At 37.4% G+C, this 21,068-nt stretch overlaps 1 protein-coding gene across 1 annotated transcript in view; it reads left to right on the top strand.

Annotated features, from left to right (window-relative positions):
* Positions 1–21,068, top strand: part of SEMA5A (semaphorin 5A) — a 227,816-nt gene that overhangs the window by 173,549 nt on the left and 33,199 nt on the right. The window contains exon 15 of the mRNA XM_074146236.1: positions 18,953–19,178. Within this exon, the coding sequence (XP_074002337.1) occupies positions 18,953–19,178 (226 nt within the window). The remainder of the gene's footprint in view (positions 1–18,952; positions 19,179–21,068) is intronic.

The raw sequence follows: 21,068 nt of genomic DNA, 5'->3' as shown, positions 1-21,068 counted from the left end.
GTTAATTTTGCATCAAGACATCTGTTATACTGTGTCTTGAGAGAGGAAGCTGACAAATTTATGGACAAGAAAATAGAAAATTCTGTATGATATAAAATAGTACTGGAAAAAGCTTTTCTAGCATCCATTTTGCTAACACCTTTTAACATGAAATCTTAGCAGTACACATAGAACAGGGTTTGCTTGTTTGTTATTCTATTTTTAGACTATCATTATAATAACTATAGAAGTTGTGTAAAAATTTGTTTTGGTCAGGTTAGACAATGGATTGCTTGGACTCCCACCAGTTTGTTACACTTATAACCCTGCTACAGGCGAAAAGGAATAGACCATTCAGGCACAGCAGAGAATTTATTCTTAGTCTAATTAAAGTCTTAACAGTCATAACAGTTACAACAGCCTAATCAAATTGTTTCAATTATGTGTGGTTAACATAAATACACAAACCTTTTAGTCCCCTCTTTTTCTGTGTAAAACTTGATGGTTTCAGTCTGAGGGTGGGTGTAAAGTAACTGGTCAGTATCCCAAGTCCTTTGTCAGAAAAAGTATGACTTGATGGTTTCTTTCATCTCACTTCAGGATATGGTTGGGATCTTTCTAATGTTCGCTAACAGGCTCTAAACCTTACTTACTATACATTAGTCTGTAAGTCCATATTGCATCTGAATTTACTACGTAGTGTGTGTTTTACATATGTTGGATGCTTGTTCTTTGTTCTCTTTGGTACCCCTAAGGCTTGGTAAGAATGACTTGACTTACCTTGCTCCTGAGGTTGCATTCCTTTGATGACCAGTAACTGGCCATCCCTGAGAGGTTTATAGCCCTCGGGCCTTAGGTGTTGTCCTCTGCCTCTTCTTCCAAAGCTTCTGGTAATCCTCTGCACTGTGTTTTATTAAAGGGGTCTAATAGGTCCTTCTACCCGCAGTAGCTACATGTTACAAATACCCATTAGTTACAATATATATATATATTACTATAGACATTACATAACGCAATTATACAGAGCCAATGAAAAGTTAAAACAAAGTAGGTAAAAGAGGTCTGGTAATTAGATAATTGCTACTGCATGCAAAAACAAATCTTCATGCAGACCAAGACAAGCACAGGCAAAGCTCAACAGGTCCTGAAGCCTGATTTGTTAGCTTAATGCAAAACCTGAGGCCAGGTTTTTTAACAAACAGTAGTTACTCCCTATCTACCGAGGTAGAAAGCTAGGAAGCATGTTAGTGGCTTAGTTATGATTAGATTTCAGATAGACCATCCATGTTGGAATGCACGAATGGCTCCTCAGAAGCTTTAATGGCACTTGCCGTACCCATGAGAGGAAAACAAAACATACTGGGTTTTCAATATTTGAATCTCTTACTATTCACATCAACTTTTCAGAAATCCCACTTCAGATAGGGATCGTGATAGCAATGTTTATTTGAAATAAGTTCTCTGTTTCTGGAATTTATGCAGTAGATTCCACATCCACTGGAATAAATTACTTGTGTCATGAGCTTCTCATTCTTAGTGCTGGCTTGTAGTCTTATCTCATGGGCAAATAAAGATATGTCTGTGGCTTTTTGTCCTGGTGAGAGAAGGCTGGCCATTCTTATTTAACTGCTGATTAGTAGGTAACTCCCTTGATCAACTGCAATTGTTGTATATTCATATCTCAACGTCTGTGGTGCTAGGCAGGCCCCCATTCTTTCTCCCTTTGTCAGAAATAAGATGGTACGCTGTATTGATAAAACTACATGATCGTAACATTACATGTTGGTGTTCTGATCAAAAGCCCCTCTGAGCCAGATCCTTCTGTTTATAACTCAGTTAAAGTAGATATAAAGCACACAGCTCTCCTCCTTAGTTCTGGTCTTAAACTCCTGTGCCTAAAATTATAATATTTTTAAAAATTAATAATCTCCAGTGTATAAAAGGGACACATGAGACCTCATTAAAAGAGTCTCAAAGAAATCTGTATTTGGCATTCATGTAAATCCATATGACCTCCTAGCAAGGAATTGCTTTGTTTTGTTAGAAATGCATACAATCTGTGCACCCACTTGTCCTTCCTGCTATCAGTTAAGAAGAAAGGAAGCAGGGGGCTTTTTCAGATAAGACATGACTTTTAGATGTGAGTAATAATCACATCTAGTACTATCATACCACAAAATGTGGTTCTTGTATCTCAGCTTCCTCCTGTGTTAAGAATTGTTCTCTGAGGCTAAGCTGTTGGAAGGAATGATGGGGATGTAAATTATTTGAGGATGTTATTCTCATTTGACTTGAAATACTGAATTTTTTTTTTTTTTTTTTTTAGGTTTAATGTCACTGAATCCTGTAGAAAATAATTTGCATTTTCTGTAATGTTGTGTGTCTTTGAGACATGTGAGCAGCCATATGATTATAGATCCCGTGCTCAAGTGTTAGCTAAACACTCTTTGGAACATTCCCATGTAAAAAATGAAATGTCTGTTCGCCTCTGAGAAGGATAAAGCCATGCCACCTTGGACTGATTCTTTCCAGAGTCCTTGTTGAAAAACCAAAAAATTAGCCCCATGCATCCGCCACAGATCCTTCCAAAGGAAATAAGTAATAAACTTTCCATTTTATAAAATCAGAGACCTTTTTCATCCTGCAGGGTGATCACATTAACTTTTTTCCTTTGTCACAGGGTTTAAAAAAGCACTTCCATAGTTTTAGAAATGTTTTGGCTACATCAGCTACAGTTCAAGGAACAATAATTCAAAGTTGTGACTTCTCACAGACCTGTCCAAACATGAAGAGACAGCGATGCAATCTTAGGTTGCAAAACAGTTACAAAAATATTCTTTTGCTTGTATGGAAAAAAAAAAAAAAAGGGGAAAAAAAAAAAAAGTCCTGTTCCAAAATATCATGTATTGAAACCATTCATCTAAGCAATACTTGATCTTAAGAATAAGAAGCCAGGGTAATCATGCATTATCTTATACACCTTAAACAAATCTTTAGTAAACTTACTTGTATTGTTCCTCCTTCCTGTAATGGTTATAGGCATCTCTCTTGTGCCTCTTTACTGGCACACAAATACCTGGGTTGAGTCTCTTAGGTTTCATATAGTATTGGGATCCATGAACACAGAGAGTTATATATCATTCAGTGTCTGCAGAGTGATTGCTTTTATAAGCTAAAATTAACTGCACAGCTTGTGGGCCTTATCTTCTATACCACATCACTGCTACTGAAATATTTACTAAAACACCTATGCTTGCACAGAAGCCACTGTCTTAAGATGTGCTAGAGACTGTGACCAAAATTAAGTCCCACATTATACACATTTTTGAATTATATAACTAAAAGATAAAAGATATACCATTTCCTGTGCTTTTTAAAAACTGCAACAGTATGAATAGGTGAATTAGTTGGCATTTTAAAAACCCAAACATTTTAGCCTTCCCTTTAAGGCTTTGTGAGAATTTTATTTTGCAAAGCAAAAACTATTGAAGATTACATTCTGTCATCTTTGTTCTTCCCTCTCCCTTGGGATCCTGTCTACTGCTTGCATCCTTACACTTTCATCCCCAAATTCTTGCCAAACGCTTGCATTATCTTATCAGTGAATTTTCTTTAGCTATTGCTGCTTTTATTTTGTGTAGTCACATTAACATCTGTCTATGGGTATGCAAACTCAGCTCAGTGTCATTATCTTCTAATTATTATCTTTATTGCATTTATTCTTTTTTTTTTTTTTTCCTCTTTAAGGATTCTTTTCTTAGGATTCTTAACGAAAAATTAGAAACAAAACAGACTGCCTGTCCTACCCATTCTGGACCATATTCTGCGTTTACTGCTCTTACCAGTGTTGCCTTGTCTCTCTGGGCATCTAGAAGAAAGACTTCTTTTCCCCAAAACTTCTGTATTTTGGGGATAAGTTTCTCTGAGTATCTTAGATCAGTGGAAAGACAAAAGTATGTCTTACTTTCTTTTCCAAGTAGGGGAAAAAAACCCCCCAAAATAGTACAAAAATCTCTTGCTATAATTTTCCCTTTCCATATGTGGAACTTCTAGCTGCCTTTTCATCCCTGCCTTGCCTTCCCCAAATAGAACTCCTTCTGTGAGCTTCTGTAACTTCCTAATCATCCTGTAGGACAAGACTCTTAAATCAGCCAGCTCCAATAGTGTAGTGCTCAGAAAACTTGCTGTCAGAGTTTTGTTTTGTAAGTCAGGACTCTATAGACGGTCAGACATTTCAAATTTAAAAGAAAAACGTGAATACAAAATACTTATTATTACTTTCCTATAAAAAGCAACTTGCAGTCTAGCTAGCACTTTTGTTTTCCAGTTACCAATATCATTGGCCTGAAAATGCCAATGGTATGCTTACTGAGCTGTCAAAGCGAAGCCTGTATTACAAAGCCTACAGTGTAAGTTCAGGGCGCCCATCCTGAACTTGAGCTAAAATTCAGCCCTGTGAGTTTAATTTGTGTGGTCCAGCCATGTTTACACAGTTACTGGCAATAAGTCCTCTCCATGCTGTTAGGAATGTCTGAAAGACATTGTGCTATACCCAACCCTTGCTTTTCCCATAATTTAATGTGAGTTCACATGTTACTTTGATAAGCAAACCCAACACTACTACTCAGTGGCAGACTGCAGCTTCAGCATCCTGAAGGCACAGACCACTGTTAATTTTTTCATCTCTGACACGTAACTCAACTCTCATAAGTTGTAGCTATTTAACCAATCCCTTTTCTGTTTTGTTGGAAAGAATAATTTTGGTATATGACATATTCACTAACTTTTTTTTTCTGCCCAATTTGATCTCTGTGGTGTAAATCAGTCCTTGCTCATCTTTTTTACTTCCTCTAATAAATGAGGTTTCATGAATTTTATGCGAAGAAGCGGAGCAAAGCTGGCATGCAGAAATTTGATTTGGGACAAGACTGAGATGAGGGTAGCTGAGTATAAAGAGAAGCTAAGGATCCTGTATGTGCGTTAAGTAGTAAAGTTCTTTAAGAGGTCTCATGAGAATTGTGATAAGAAAAGATATTGTTGTTATACACTCAACTTATTGAAACTCATAAAATGCTCCATTTGAAACATGCTTTGATTTAATTTTACCAGGCAGCCATACTCTGTTCCTGGTCAGTTTATTTTCATTACCACAGTATTTTCTTTCCTATTTTTGTACAGTCCATAATTGATTTCTCCTTTTGTTTTCTTCATTAACCTTCTGACTTGAATGTCTTTAGTAAATGCTACCTTTCCCCTATATAGCACTTAGCCTTTTAGCTGAGACTTCAAACAAGGTGTAAAATAAAAGGGCTTTAATCCTCTCTTAAGGAATTTCCCCAGAGCAGCAAAGCATAGGCTTCACCAGTTCTGAGCTGAAACATAGGCTGGTGTCAATTAAAACCTGCTCTGATTTATGCCAGGTTCATGCCAGCTACAGAACAGCTCATATTTGGGGACATGCAGAGGAAGTACACAGCTATTCTTTCCTTTTTCTTCTTTATACTGGAAATAGAGCATAATATGAAGCCAGCAACCAATTAGCACTTTTTTCTTCCCCAGAAACATCTGTCTTACCAGGAATTGGCTGGAGATAAAAAAAGTGTTTTATTCGCAACCGCAGAGTTCCAAAAATACAACATAGACAAATTAAACTCTTTGTAAATAAACTTTATATAAACCCAACAATATTAAAAAAAAACTAAAATGAAGAGTGTTGTGTGAGAGAAATTGATTTATAGGGAGTTTTTTAGATTGCCACAAATTAAATGGAGAATGTGAAACAGTTATTTAAATCAACAGGAGATTCAGTTCTGACATGATTCTGAAAAATGTCAGGCTCTGCTGGTGGATGCAAGGGCAGGATTCAAATTTGCCTAAACAGAGACATGTGTTGCATTTTGAGAAGCCATAGGGGATCTGGAACATCTGCATGAAAGTGGAAGATATGTCAGGGACCATGTAAGAAGCCCAAGTGCTTTTAGAGTAGTTAGGAAGCTAGATGAGGTAACCCACAGCATTCAAAATGGCAACAGAGCCCTGTATTTGGGCAATTGAATCCCATATTAAGCTTTGAGAAGTTGATATCCACTCATGAGAAAATTATAGACAATTGTACATTTGTCCGTGCAGTTTCACGTACTGAACATACTAAGCAGAAAGCTTGGAAAGTTTGAAGGTACTCTGAACTTATATTTACTATCAAAACTAGAGACATTTTTAATGTCTGTTTCTGTGTTTCTGCTGGGCAACCTGTAAAATCCTATGCTATTATTTGGATTGCCTTTTTATTTTTTGTGGATTTTTTTGCTCACATAGCCAGGGGCTCTGACAGATCAGTTACGCTGACCCTTGCTACAATGTTTTAACCAGCTCACAGCTCAGCTGTCCCCCTTTGCTAGGGGTCATATTTTCCCGTAGTGGAATTGGCAGAAGCAAACATGTCGGCATCTCGCTTGCTGTACTTCCTCGTCCAAGTGATTACAAGCTATAACTGAAGCTGGTTTTGTGTTTATACATTCAACTGTAGCAGCAGTGATTGAGGTGTGGGCACACGTTCACGTCTGTCAGCTCTGCTATAACTTCTGCCCTGGGGAAAGGCAGGTCTTTGTGGTGTGATAAAGTATTAAACTGTGCTTAAGTGCTTTTTCAGTTCAGTTATGCTACTGTTCGCTTCAGTGTGCCTGGGTCAAGACCTGAAAAAGAGATTTATAGCATAATTATTTTTTTTAACCTACCTGCTATACCCGTTTTCCACAGGTGTTGTCTACGCTCTCGACATCTTGAAAGGAATTTGGGGATGGGGGATGTGTTTGGTTTTCCCCTTTCACTCATTTATAGAAGACTAGCGTGGCCTTTGAGCTAGGAAGACATGGATGTTCATGTACATATTAACTTGCCATTCTAGACTTCCCTCCTAGTAGATAATTGGAGCTTCTTAATTTTTGGAATTTTTGGAGATGATGGGAATCCATCTGGTGCTGGAGAGATCTCTGGCAGCTGTATTTTGCCACCTTCATTAGGCTTCCAAATCCATACTCAGATCCCCTACTAAGTGGCTTAATTTTCAGAAATGCAGAGCATACCCTTTCTGCTACCTCATCAGAAGGTACAGATGATCAAAAGCTTCGAGTGTATCTCATTTGTGTGGCTAAATCTATTTTCAATGGATTTAAATAATTGCACAGTTTAATGCATTTCAACAAGCAGTTCTGCTTTTCACTGCAGCTACTGGGTTTGGACTGGCAACTCTGAATTAAAGTTCATGGCTCCTCATCTGTTCAGTTTGTACCATTTCCATCACTTACTTACGCATTTGTCGTTTAGCAGCTGCTCTTAACATTTAGAGTGTTATCTCAGGAGTGGTGACATTATAGGATTTTTTTCCCCAGTGATTTATATATCATCTAAGTCATTCCTTGGAATGAAAAATACAGTAAGAATATTAAAATAATCAGATTTTCAGAGCTAAACCAAACTTCACCTCTTTCCAACATTAGTTTTCTCATATTTTGCTTCCATTTTTATGTAAAATGCAATTTTTAATTAAAAGTAGAAAAAAACAAACAAACAAAACAAAACAAAAAAAGAAACCAACAACCTAACCAGATCAAGACAAGCTGCAATTGAGTGCTTGTTGTCCAAATGACTTCACAAGCAGTTAATAATTTCATCCTCTCAGGTCTGTTTTGATGTCCTGCTGATTAGTAATTGCATTTTTGCCCTCAGATTTTGAGCTTAAAATGTGAAAGTTCAGCTGACCCTAAAAGATTATGTAATTGTAGAAAATAAGATTAATGCTGATCTATAGGCTGATAAAAGGATTAATTATAATATAAGGCTCCACTGATTATATAATTAGTGACTATGGATAAATGAATAAGAATCTGAAAGTTTGCTCTATGGCTGGATATAAAATAGTAATAACTGTTTCATTTTTCTGCATTACTTGTTGGCTGGCTTTTCACGCAGCTGGTTTTCCAGGTCAAAATATTATGGAAGTAAATGAGTCCTCAGTATGTAAATTCCCAGAACTACTTTACCACTGTGCTTAATTTGAAACTGCCTTGTGAAAGCAATGAGCCATTTCTCTCTGCAGGAGTACCACCCGGATTCCTTATTCTCAACCCCACCATTACAGGCTGTGCAGCTTCTACTATCTTCTCCTCTTCTTGTTTCACAATTACACATTGGTTTAGCGACCTGTGGAGTTAGTGATACATGGTAGCAGACAAAACCAACTGAAACTTGATTGCAGATTTCTCCCATCGCTAAGTTCACGAAAAGACACATTGACAATCATTATAGCTGGCAATGGGTGAATCTAAGAATCGCGGTTCTAAGGATTAAATTCTTTCCAGGTCACAAGGTAGCTAAGTACCTCGTGTTGCCTGTGAAAACCAGAGTTCCAGATTTGCTTCCACTTTTGGTGTTTAAAAATTTGTTGTTGAGGAGCACCTTTTACAACAAGAATATAGCTCTCATTTCTGGAAGCCTGCGTGAAGGAAAACCTATGTTGCAGAATAGAAATGAAGGTAATTTATGTGTAATAACGGATTTGCAGTCATTAACAAGCTGCAGTCTCCAAAACTGATGAGTTGACAGCCTTTTCATGCCTTTTTGACTATTGGATTATCTTCTAACATTCTTACTCTCAGTTAGCAAATACTTGAATAGCCATGATTTCCAGCAATTTAAAAATATACATTTTAAGTTAACAATAAATATTTCAGCAATTTTGAAGATTTTTGTTAGGAATTATAGGGCGTACGTTAAAAACTTTAAGCTTCTCACTAAGAGTATGTGAAGCTAATTGCAAACAATTGAGTACAGCAATTTACAGCAAAGTAAGTCACCCCTTACCCGTCTGACTTAATCTGCCTTCTTTTGCACTTGCATTTGCATTTGTAATGATTAAAGCTACATGCATAGAGTGTTAGGATGGCCCAGCTGAGTGGTAACTCACTAAGCTGCAGCAACTCATTTGCTTCTGATCAGCTTATCATACCCCCTAAAATGGAATTTTGAACAAACGCCTTTTCCCACTCCTGAAGTACTAAGTGATCAGGTAAGCAAAATCGCAGCTCAAATGAAGCTACATTTGTTTCCCTGATCTTTTCAAATTGCAGCTAATACATTCTTAATTGTAAAGATATAGTTGAATTTCCTCTTTTTATAACTAAATGTATAAATATAGATTTCAAAGCTAATGTTTGCACGCTAATTTTAATTGTTGATTTAAATGCTTAAAAGATGCATTTTGATTCATGTACATGTAACATATCATTTACCTTTAATGATATTTACATTTCACCATCTACTTGTCATGTTATTGCTCAGATTTGGAGGTCATGTTGTTCCTACTCCAGTTGAGGCCTTCACTATGTGGCGGTATAGCACCTCCTTAGATGAAATAATTTTTGAGTCAGCTTTGGTAGATCCATGCAGTCATTTATAGGTGGACAATTCCTTCAGGTTTGTAACCTTGAATATTTACCCTAGAATCATAGAATGGTTTGGGTTGGAAGGAATCTTAAAAATGCCATGAGCAGGGACACCTCCCACTAGACCAGGTTGCTCAAAGCCCCATCCAGCCTGGCCTTGAAGACCTCCAGGAATGGGGCACCCACAGCTTCTCTGGGCAACCTCTTCTAGTCTCTCACCTTCAGAGTAAAGAATTTCTTCCTAATATCTAATCTAAACCTCCCCTCTTTCACTTTAAAACCGTTACCCCTTGTTCTATCACTCCACTCCCTGATAAAGAGTCCCTCCCCACCTTTCCTGTAGGCCCCCTTTAGGGACTGGAAGGCTGCTGAAAGGTCTCCTCAGAACCTTCTCTTCTCCAGGTTGAACAACCCCAACTCTCTCAGCTTGTTCTCATAGGAGAGGCGCTCCAGCCCTCTGATCATCTCTGTGGCCCTCATCTGGATGGATCCATGTCTTCCCTGTGCTGAGGGCTCCAAAGCTGGACACAGTACTCCAGGTGGAGTCTCACCAGAGCAAAGTAGAGGGGCAGAATCACCTCCCTCAACCTGCTGGCCACGCTTCTTTTGATGCAGCCCTGAATACAGTTGGCCTTCTGGGCTGTGAGTACACGTTGTTGGCTCATGTTTAGCTTTTCATCCACCAACACCCCCAAGTGCTTCTCAGCAGGTCTTCTCTCAATCCCTTCATATCCCAGCCTGTATTGATACCAGGGATTGCCCCGTCCCATGTGCAGGACCTTACATTTGGCCTTGTTGAACATCATGAGGTTCACATGGGCCCACTTCTCAAGCCTGTCCAGGTCCCTCTAGATGTCATCCCGTCCCTCAGGCGTGAGATAACACTCAGGGCAAAAATAACTGAATCCTTAGTGCTTTGACAGGTACCTCTGGGCTTATCAAATTTTAGCAGGTTTAAGTAGTGATGCCCAACTTCTCATCTCCCCCCCTTTTTGGAGGTTCCCACCCTAGAGTGAAGCTGCTGGAACAGGAGGCATGTTAATGCTGTGCCAAGATCATAATGCAACATACGAAATCAGAGGTAAGGGGGGATTTACAATAGAATTTCTGACTATGAAGTAGAGCAAATGAGCCCTGAACAGCTCTCTCCTAAACAGTAACTTACCTGCAAAACAGTAATTTTTGGTAGAAGGATGGGACGCACTCTTAGTAACGATAGTGCATAAGCAACTTAATCAGCTTCCTTTACTAGATAGACCTTTTCCCCCTGTCCAAGGTTCTTTTAAGCTAATGTAATGATTTTGAGGACCTGGACTATTATTTATCAATGTTTAGGACTGGCGATTAAGTATCTTTGACTCCTAATCAGTGGCAAGTTCCTAACAATTACATGACTGACAAAATTGATTAAATGTGACACTTTGTGGTCTACACAAATGCAGAAAAGCACATAATTACATGTGGTAAAAATCAGAAAAGTAAAATTTCTTACCTAAAACCCCCCTAAGTTGGGTGAGACCTGTTTTCTATCTTCGTGTGCTTAGCCGAATACATTGTCCTTCAGAGCACATTTCACATCTCGTCCATTTTGTGAGATATTTCATAGACCGTGGGTAGAGTGAAAGAGAAGGAGAAATGAGAGGAAGATTTTTCTGTTTAGGCCATGCATTTTTAGAGGCTGTTAAAAATGCATTCAATACCTTCAGTGCTCCAAGAGTGAAAGGAACAGGGTAATTTACAGGAGGCTTACATCATTGTGGGCAAAATGTAGAAGGTATTGTTCATCAAAAGAAAATCTATGGTTAACTTAGTAAGAGAAGTCTAGAATTCAAAGTAAGTCCACATTCAAAAAGGAACTCGGTGACAAGACTGAATATTAAAACCACTTGTGGACTTGCAACATATCCCTGAAAGTGAGGTGAGTGTCCAGTAAAAGCAAACATGCAGCCTATTCAAGACACTGAATTCTGGATAGTTATTGGACATGTAGGCAAGTGCCAGAAGAGACATCTCTAACTAAAATTCAGATGCATTTCACTGAAACATATTACATTTTAAGTGTACTTCATTCTTAGTTTGAAAACTAACCGTAAATTCCACTAGTCAGTTCTTTGACTGGATTTGAGATGTTCTCCAATATTAAGAACATAAAAGTACTGAGAATGGGGATTTTTTTGCCAATTTAGAGTTCGAGTTCCCATAGTGACTACAGCTTGGGACCCATTCCTGCCTTAGTAGCCTGGGAAGGATGGCATGGTTGCAGACCCCTGGTCTTGACTTGCAACTTACTAAGGGGTTTAAAACTATTGAATTGAAAATCTGCTGCCTAGCATAGCAGGAAGCTAGCCCTCAAAGTGTTATAGTTACAGCATTACTGTTGTTGTCCTGCTGCCTGAAAGCTTTAATGATGATCCAGGATGCCATTATACAAAGGCCTGCAAAGAGGCAGTCCAAAACAGCTTCTCTTCCAGGAAGTTCATAGTCTGGCCGTGCAAGTGTTAAATGGGTGTGGAGATTGGAGTAAGGGCACTGTGTTAGCAGGCTGCTCTGTACACAGGGTACGAAAGTGGGCTTCTCTAGTAGTAGCTCTGGGATCACACCAGGAATGCTTGGAGGATTGGTACAAATTGAGCTGTCAGCAGGCTGACTTGCTGATGTGGATTTACTGTGGTTTTACTACTTTTCATTTCTCTACGAACAGTGTCCAAAAATACATGTAAGTCTTTGATGTATTCAGTTATAAAAAAACAAACAAAAAAACCAACAAAAACACCCAAACAAACAAGAATCTCCAATGATTTACAAATCTTGACAAATTTGTCCTGGTTTGTATCACATAAAAATTTCATTTGCTAGGTGCATTTGAGTAGGGTGGTTAATTGTAATGCAGGTGCATAAATGGATTAGGTTTGGAAGAATCCAAATTAATTACTGTGCCTCTCTGTATATATATATTTTTTTTTAATCTCTGTCCGACTAAGGAAGCTTTTTCTTCTTTGGACATTTCTAGTTTCATTTTGAATATGAGTTAATTCTAAATAATGTGCTTTAAAAAGAACTATTACACTATTAGGAATTGTCATGCATATGAAATAAATGTTTATCACTCTAAATGGTTCTCAGGTGCCAATGTGAATGCAAGCATCCAAGAAGCAATACTTAAGGATAAAAACTGTACTTCCTTGATGCAGTCAGGCCAGTCAGCTTGCTGAGGTGGAGGTGAAAGTGTTCCTAGTCCTCCCTATGCCTTGGAGATATTCAGACAAGCTACTCACGATTAAGTAATTAAATTTTTGTAACAATTTCCTTCATAAAAGTTCAACTTGTTCGACACAAAATATAGCTTCTAAGCATGGAGTTAAACAAATAGCTGGTAGAGAAAATGCAAGAGGAAAGTGGTGGCTTTCTTTACTCCAAGATTTGATGTTTTTATAAAGAGACGAAAGTAGGAACTTTCCTTATCTAAACAGAATGAATGATGTTGAATATAAGGATTTGAGTCCTGAACTGTCCCAGTCTGATGACCTGCTCAACGGGCCCTGAACTCCTTCAAGGAAAATGGTTCCAAGCCCAGCCTTTAATTCCTTTTAAGTTCCCCTTTACATTACTGGAAGTTTTTTCAATTCTTTTGTTTAAAATGCACGAAACTGAAACAAAAGGTTGTGCTCAGTCAGTATTTGCAGCCAAAAAAGAAATCCGTTCACTTCAGAAGAGACCTGTTCCTTTTGCATAGGGTAAAATGATTTTCCTCCCTCTATCCATCAAAATATTTTTTAAAACCTGTTATGAACACAACCTACATACCCTTACTTTACTGCACTACAGGATTGCATCTGCGCTCAGCAGTAATCTCTGAAGTCCTGGTTCCGCTGGAATCAATAGAACTACTCCCATTGATGTCAATTGAAGCTAAAGTACTGCCTATAAACTAGGGCGTAGATGTGCCTTTGCATGATTAAAATACAATGGGGATCTTAGAAATATTTTTGGGTTTTGTTTTTTAAGTATAGCTATGAAATTTACATTGTAGAAGATGTTTTGTTTAATGACTTGGACTTAATGAGGTTTGGATGTGCTTTCAGGTCATGCTTTTGAAATAGTATTGTGATAGAAAAATCACAATAACTAATGTATATCTAATGGTAATTGGTCGAATAACTTGGCTTTTTTTACTATGGAAATAAACAGAAACATGATCAGGGACTCACTTGTCCTTTGTTTGTTTTACTTTGAAAATGCTTTTCTAAGTGCATAAGACTTTACATTTCTGTAATGAAAATAAATGAACCATTTATTTTTTCAAGTTCAGTTAGTGATTTTCCTGAATGTGTTTTTCAACCACTACAGCATGAATGCTATCTATCTTTCGGTTCTTGGAGAGGGATAGGATATATTAGTCCTTCAGGAAACATGTTTTGATGTGTAAGCAAGGCCCCCTATAAATGGGAGCTGTTTTTCTCTTGAGTTTTATAACGCTATTACATTCATTTTGGCCTTTATTTTGATTGCATGTGAGAGCTATCCTTTCCTTTAACTACCTACTGCTGTGGCAAACTTGAAGCTTAGGAGATGGCTGAGACTCAGGTTCTTATATCTTACAGCCGTGTCTTTCCCAGGTGACATACTACACCATTCAATTTATGAATCAGCAACATTCTTTTCTGTTGGTGTCTTTCTGTTGGTGAACAACTACATAAATATTTTGGGCCAGACAAACTGACGTTTAGCACAGTGGAATAAAAAGCAAAAATTTATAAGTATTTTTTAAACAATGATCTCTTCGGTAATTCCAAAAGAGTATTTGAGAACTAAAACAATATATTAAAAGCAAATCATAGAAGGTAACTGCTGAATTGAGAATATTTAAATGGACTGTTAATGTTGATTTAGCTGCCTTGTGAAAATAGTCTCTCACGCTAACAGATGAGAAAGAAAAACACAGATGAGAATAGAAGTGCATTCAACATAGACTTACCATATACATCAAAGAAATAAGTTTGTTAGGAGAAATCCCTCCATAATATAAACATATAATATAAATGGGAATAGAACTCTAACTGAAGTGTGGTTTTTATAAAAAAAATTGTAATTCAAATGTAGATAAGATATTAGCCTAGTTTCCTAAGGAAATATCAGGCTATCATTCAGTTTGGATAATTAAAATAAAACTTAAACTAGGCATAAAATCTCAGAGATTCTCAAAATTTTCAGGAATTTGACTAAAGTGGCTATGCAGACTAAAGTGACTATGCAGAGTTGTCCTTTTCTAAAATAATACAACTAAATAATTCTAAATACATCTTGGTACAAAACATGACAATATTCTTTTTTCATTATACACAAATATTAGGAAATATTATTTAAAGACAGAAGCAAGGTACCTGGTTAATAGTGTAATCAATGTTTATGTTCAGTCATTCCAAATTATATTTTTAATTTATGATACCTTTTATCATATTACCACCAGTATGCTTCATGATAATTTTTTATTTTAGTTTATCATTTTCATAGACATGTATTTTGTGATGTATGTATTTATTTTGTATTTTGTGTAAAATTCCAAACTAACTGTTGAGCTGTCCCCTGAAATTTAGTCTTTAAAGGTTTTGTTGCATCTCTGCCAGGCATAGCCAGGCATAAATGTAACAATCTCAACTGACTAAATCCATGCTAAACTAAAAGCAACAATATGGTGAATTAGGCCACAAGTTTTAGGACAACTTGCAAAGAGAACTTTGAAAGTATGGTTAAGTTTGAACTATTGCAGTGATGGTTTTGGAGTCTGCAAATGGCCTTAAATAATTATTGTTCTGAGTCCACAAGTGTACCCTAGGAACTAATGTACTTAAACCCATCATATGAGCCCCCGAAGTTTTCCTCTGTGGGTATCTAGAGAGCCCTTCCAGGAGAGCTTGACCTCATCTCTTCCTTCAGTCCACGTGGAGCACATGAGGTGGAGCTTGGCAGCCACTGACTCGGTTCTTCTCAACAGCCCTATTGAAGCAGAATGCTTCATTGCTTTTCTAGTTCTTTCTTACAACTGTTTTGCTGAGATGAGACCTCAGTGTTTCATCTCAGACTTTTATTCTGTTATGTGGTTGCTTTATTATTGTATCCATGACTCCAGCTGGTCAAATTGATTTGGAGAGGGACATATTCCTGAAATCCCACTTGAGTAAATTGTTCATGCATGGGATAAGGTGAGAAGAGGATGATAATCCAGGCAGAGATAGCAGTTTCTATATGGCCGGTCCCTGACAAATCTATCCAATCAGACTATGGCTTGATGAGGCTCTGAGCAATCTGATTTAGTTAAAGATGTCCCTGCTAACTGCTGGGGGGTTGGACTAGGTGACCTTTAAAGGTCCCTTCCAACCCAACACATTCTATGAGTCCATCTTCATGCCAGCAGCACTGTGTATCCATGTGTGATCTGAATTATGCCTTTTGTCTCCCCTCCTTTACTAACTTCCAAATCTGAGACCATTTAGAGCAACATCATTGTTCTGCTTATACTGCCACTTTGTAGCATCAGATCACATCAATGCTTTCATCAAGCACGATGTGATTTTTGATTCCTATGTGGCAGACACAGTAGTTGGTAGAGCAGTGCAGCACTCACTGTTTGTGAGAGAAACCAGCAGGCTCTGCCAGGTCATTATTAGTGCCGGAACTTCATGGAGTCATGCATTTTTAGGATATTACTCTGAATTTTCTCAGAGAGATTATTCACTGCTATAAATATTTTCTGGATAATCTACATGGACTTTTGTTTCTCCTGCCATTCTGAGCCTTTCATGGGTGTTTTCCAGTGGTTGAACAGACGGGCATGACAGCAGACAAACTTTCTTATAAGCTGTGCACCAGGCAAGAAGACAGGAAAAACTAACAAGTGGTCTCTACAGATACTTTTAAGGAACATCTTTCTTTTCTGGCTCGTGTAACAACATATGAGTATACCTTCTGTTAGAGTGTATGGAGGGACATTGATTACTTGTAGTCTGTCTTTCTAGAAATGAGTGAGCTGATCTGTTCATCTCAAACGTGTTAGCAAAGCAGCATTCAATACATTGCCACTAAATTAACTTCTTCCTTTATTGCTTATTTTTATTTGACAAAGGGTTTGTCACATCTCTCACACATTCTGCTTTTCATGACTCTCACCTGTCTATGCCATATCCTGGAAAGAAAGACCTCCTATTTCTAGCAGCTTTTAGTTTTGATTGAAAAATATCAATGCAAAAATCAAGAGCAAATGAGGAACTGAAACTTTTAGGTCATTGTGACTGTATTGAAACGAACACTGTAGTAGCTACTATACTGATTGAATTATTACTGCTTATATGCTACTAAAAAAGAGCTTGTGTTTCAAGATGTTTGAAAGTGATACAGCACTTCTCCCAGGCTGTCATTGAATTTTTCCAAGACATTGCCTTTGCAACAGAAAATACTTTGATTTGGAAAACTGAAGTATATGGCAAATGTTAAATGGAATAAAAGCTGGCTCACTGACAAATTGAAAAACGTGTTGTTAACAGACAGATATAGATGACTGGAATGTGTCTAGCAGGGTCTGCCTGGAATCAGTTCTTGGGTCAATAGCACTTAACATTTTTATCAACAGTCTAGACAGTGATATAAGACATCTTCAGTAAAGCTTGACCATGACAGAGATTGTTGAGGTAGTAAATAATATGCTAGACAATTGCAGAAGAAGCTAATAAAATGTATTTTAATATTGCCAAACAACAGCCTCTTGTGTGGGATAGGAAACTATATGTAGTTGTAAAGCAGTGATTTAGAGAAGGACAGGTTATCAAAGATAATTGGGTCTACTTGAGCTCTCTGTGCAATGTTGTGGAAGGAAAAAGCACTAATGCAATAAAGGATGTATTAAAGTCAGACTGTCAAGTGGAACGTGGTCATGATTGCTTCTGCATGCTGTATTGATAAGACTGCTTTTAGAGTGCCAAGTCAAATTTGTGTGTCCAGTCTTAAGGAAAATATGGAAATAGGACAAAAGGAAGATATAGGGATGCACAGGACCTGGAGATCAGGTTTTAAATCCTGTATAGCTTTAAGAAGTTCATCTTAGTTTGTCATTATGCCTGGGTTACTTGGGCATGAAAAATTAGATACGGGACAAGGAACATTTTTAGTATCATTGATAAAGGCACAGCAAAATTCAGTGACTTTAAAATTAAATTAAGAGGAAAATGCAGCCTTGAATTAACTTGCAATTGGTTAGCTTTGAGGATTACTAAGTAGTGGAACAGCTGATGTAGGGAGGTGATAGACTCATCAGTCCTAGACATCTTTAAAAAAAAAAAAAAAGTGGGAAAGACAGAGTGCTGTTGCTAAAAGATGCGCTGTAATCCAGCCGCTGGAGGGGACTGTGTGTTGGAGGTGAATAGCCAGTTGGGACAGCAAGCAGGGTGGTTCTGGCTGTTGTTGAGGTTTGTTAATTTTATGATTTCCCTTTTTACAGTTCATGTGCTACGAGGAGAATAGTCGTACCTGTTCTGTCCTCAGTCTAAAACATACATGATTTAAACAGTTGGCTAGAGTACATATTTGATAGTATTTAGTGGAATTACAAACTTAGTTAGTAGGCTGCCTTTCAGAACGTACCCTCTACCAATTACCTCTCTAAGAAGTCATAGGTAGAGAGATCATTTAAAAAATTGTCCCACTGATGCCTATTTCTTTTTCTCTTTAATAATTCGTCAGTGTGAATTTATTCTGATATTTAATGGTGGTTTAATTTCAGCCATGTAGTTTACAAAGTACTTGCATCAGATGAAGCATATTGTGCTCTGGGAAATGAATGGGTAGGACCTACAGATCTTAATGGTAGTCATCAGAAGACAGGTTGTGGGTCTTGAGAATACTGGGAACTCTGCATTTATTTCTTAGGTGTGGTCTGTTGGTGCGTATCACTCCACAGGGAATTTGCTTCTGATTATATGTTGAGCAATGCTGGAGCTATGGGTAAATGCACCTCAGGGAGCCAGATTCTGTCACAGAAATAATTTTTTTTCCATTATACCCATGTAATACTTAAGCAATATGCAAAATGGATAGTCGTTCTCTTATGCATATGCCACTAGATTTTACCAAGGAATTTGCTGATTTGTATCTTGTACTTGCAGTTTATCAGAATTCCTTTTAATTAAAAGCTTTAACATATTTAGCTACACCTTATTTGAGGCTATTAATTTATAAAAGATTCTCTTTATCATGGTACTTATAGTGTTCAGCTTACTGTTTTATGGATGTAATAGATGTAATTTGTATTGCTATATTATTGCTTTTAGCAATGTGATGCTGTGCTTGCCTAGAAGCAGAAAAAAACACTTTCAGTTTGAGACTGCAATTAAAAGTTTCTTGATGATCACTGCTATTGGAAATGCTGGAAAAAATATCAGAGGCTTTTTTATTGGTTGACTTTTTGTCTGTTTTGAAGTTTTGTGGTTTTTTTTTTTTTTAAGTCATATTTTATGATTATATTCATTATGACCATTTTCTTTCAGGAATATCAACCTTGTAACACCAACGCCTGTCCAGAGTTAAAAAAGACAACTCCTTGGACGCCTTGGACCCCAGTCAATATTTCAGACAATGGTGGCCACTATGAACAGCGTTTCCGATACACCTGCAAAGCGCGCTTGCCTGACCCAAATTTGCTGGAGGTGGGAAGGCAAAGGATTGAAATGCGTTACTGTTCCAGCGATGGCACCAGTGGATGCTCGACAGATGGTAAGCAAAGCTCGAGTGGCTGCACAATGCCTCCTGCTAGCAAGGTGTCTGCAGTTCCATTTTAAGCACAGAGTGGAAGTTTGTGCTTGCTGGTTTTTTGCGTAACAGAACTGATAATGAAAAGGAGGACATAGTGATCACAATGGGGAATCTAGCTTCTATTTCTTCTGGACATAGCTTTGTCATTCAAACTAATCAAGTATCTTTTACTGATTATGAGATTTGCCAGGCTATTTTAATATTCTTTACAATAATGTCTGGGCCATGACATGACAGCTCAATTCTTGGAGGATTCTGTCACCTCCTTACACTGTCTTGGGTTTTTACTGGAGGACAGTTTGTGCAACATTAATGTATTTGATAAATATTTAGCTAGAATATGTAGTATTGATGCTAAGAAGAACTTCTTGCTCAATAATTCTACAGTAACAACTGTAAGATTCATGCAGGTGTTTAAATGATGGGTTCATGAACTGGGTAATTTCTATTATAAAAGTTTATGTTATGCTATTACTAGCAATTTAAAATTCTGTTTATTTCTGAGATGGAAACCTAAACGCCTTCAAAATCTTTTCAACTTTAGATGACTTTAAATTGGAATTATTTTATTTCAGAATTTTGTTCTTTCCCTATCAAAAATACATAGTTTTGAAGAAATGTTATGTGTATGTATATATAAAATAAAAACTAGGAGAACTTTTGTCATTCACTGCAATTTTACTAATACATTTCATTAATTATCCAGTTTCGATTATATATCAGTATTTCTTTTTAAGTATTGTATTTTAATTATACAATCTAAGGAAATACTGATTTTTAATTATTATTATTATTAATGCTTTCCACTTACATAGCCATCTCTATCTTCACAACACCCAGGTTAGCTGAAAAGCTGTATAAATGAAGGAATTTAGCTTATCTAAGGCCAAAAAGAGAGAATGGTTTCTGAGTCCTTGGGCTTTCTAATCCTTAATATGTTTTTCAGACAGACCAACTATTGTGCAAATCAGTGTTAAGCATTTCCTGCACGTACTAGGTTTACATGGCAGGGTTTGGGGGTGGGGGAGGGCAGGGGGCAGCAGGATTGGCTTCTATGAGAAGATGCAAGAAGGTTTCCCCATACCCTTCTTGTGTAAAACCTTCATAGATTCACATTTTTTAAAGAAACACATAGTAGTGAACTGTGCAAAATAATAAAACAAATTCCATGATACTCCAGATGAGACTCTGTCATTTGCATTTCAGGTAATCTACAGTCTCCAATGTTTATTTTCTAGGTCTGGATAGCAAGGCAGATTTTGACATGGAGAAACTCTTGTAACAAGTATTTCTTCTATTCTCCTGCTTTCATTCAAATGAAGTTTCAAACTAGCATTTAGCAAAGATTTTGCTCTGCTAGAATTGATGTGACCTACCTTTCTTGTCCAAAATAAGACTTTTGGGTGGCAGTGCTGCTTTTTGCTATCTTCCAGCACTTTGACATTTATGACACCTTTTTAAAATTTCATGAGATTAAATGAGAAAGAGAATATTCTTCCCTCCAGGTAGTACAGAATTAGGAGAGTTATTGCAACAACTAGAAGCAGATCTATAGAAGAATCTAGGTATATTCTTGTCTGACAGCTGAGATGTCAGCACTTAAGAATGGAGTATACGAAAGCCAGAGCACTACTTAGAGAGCAGGTTAGTAGGACAAACCAGTGCAAGAGCCAGTGTGTCCTAGATCACACTGCTGCAAGAAAATCAAGTATGGAGACACCTTTCTTGGCTCTGAAGTCATGATCGTAAGTCCCCTCCTGGAGTTGGATGCATAAGCTGACTCTTTGTTACAGAATATAGTCAGAAGTAACAGTGCCTACTTTATGTAAAATGAAATGTTCAGGCAGAGCG

The sequence above is a fragment of the Numenius arquata genome, chromosome 4 (assembly GCF_964106895.1).
Source record: "Numenius arquata chromosome 4, bNumArq3.hap1.1, whole genome shotgun sequence".
In the NCBI taxonomy this organism is placed as follows: domain Eukaryota; kingdom Metazoa; phylum Chordata; class Aves; order Charadriiformes; family Scolopacidae; genus Numenius; species Numenius arquata.
This window is presented reverse-complemented; position numbering and strand designations above follow the sequence as displayed.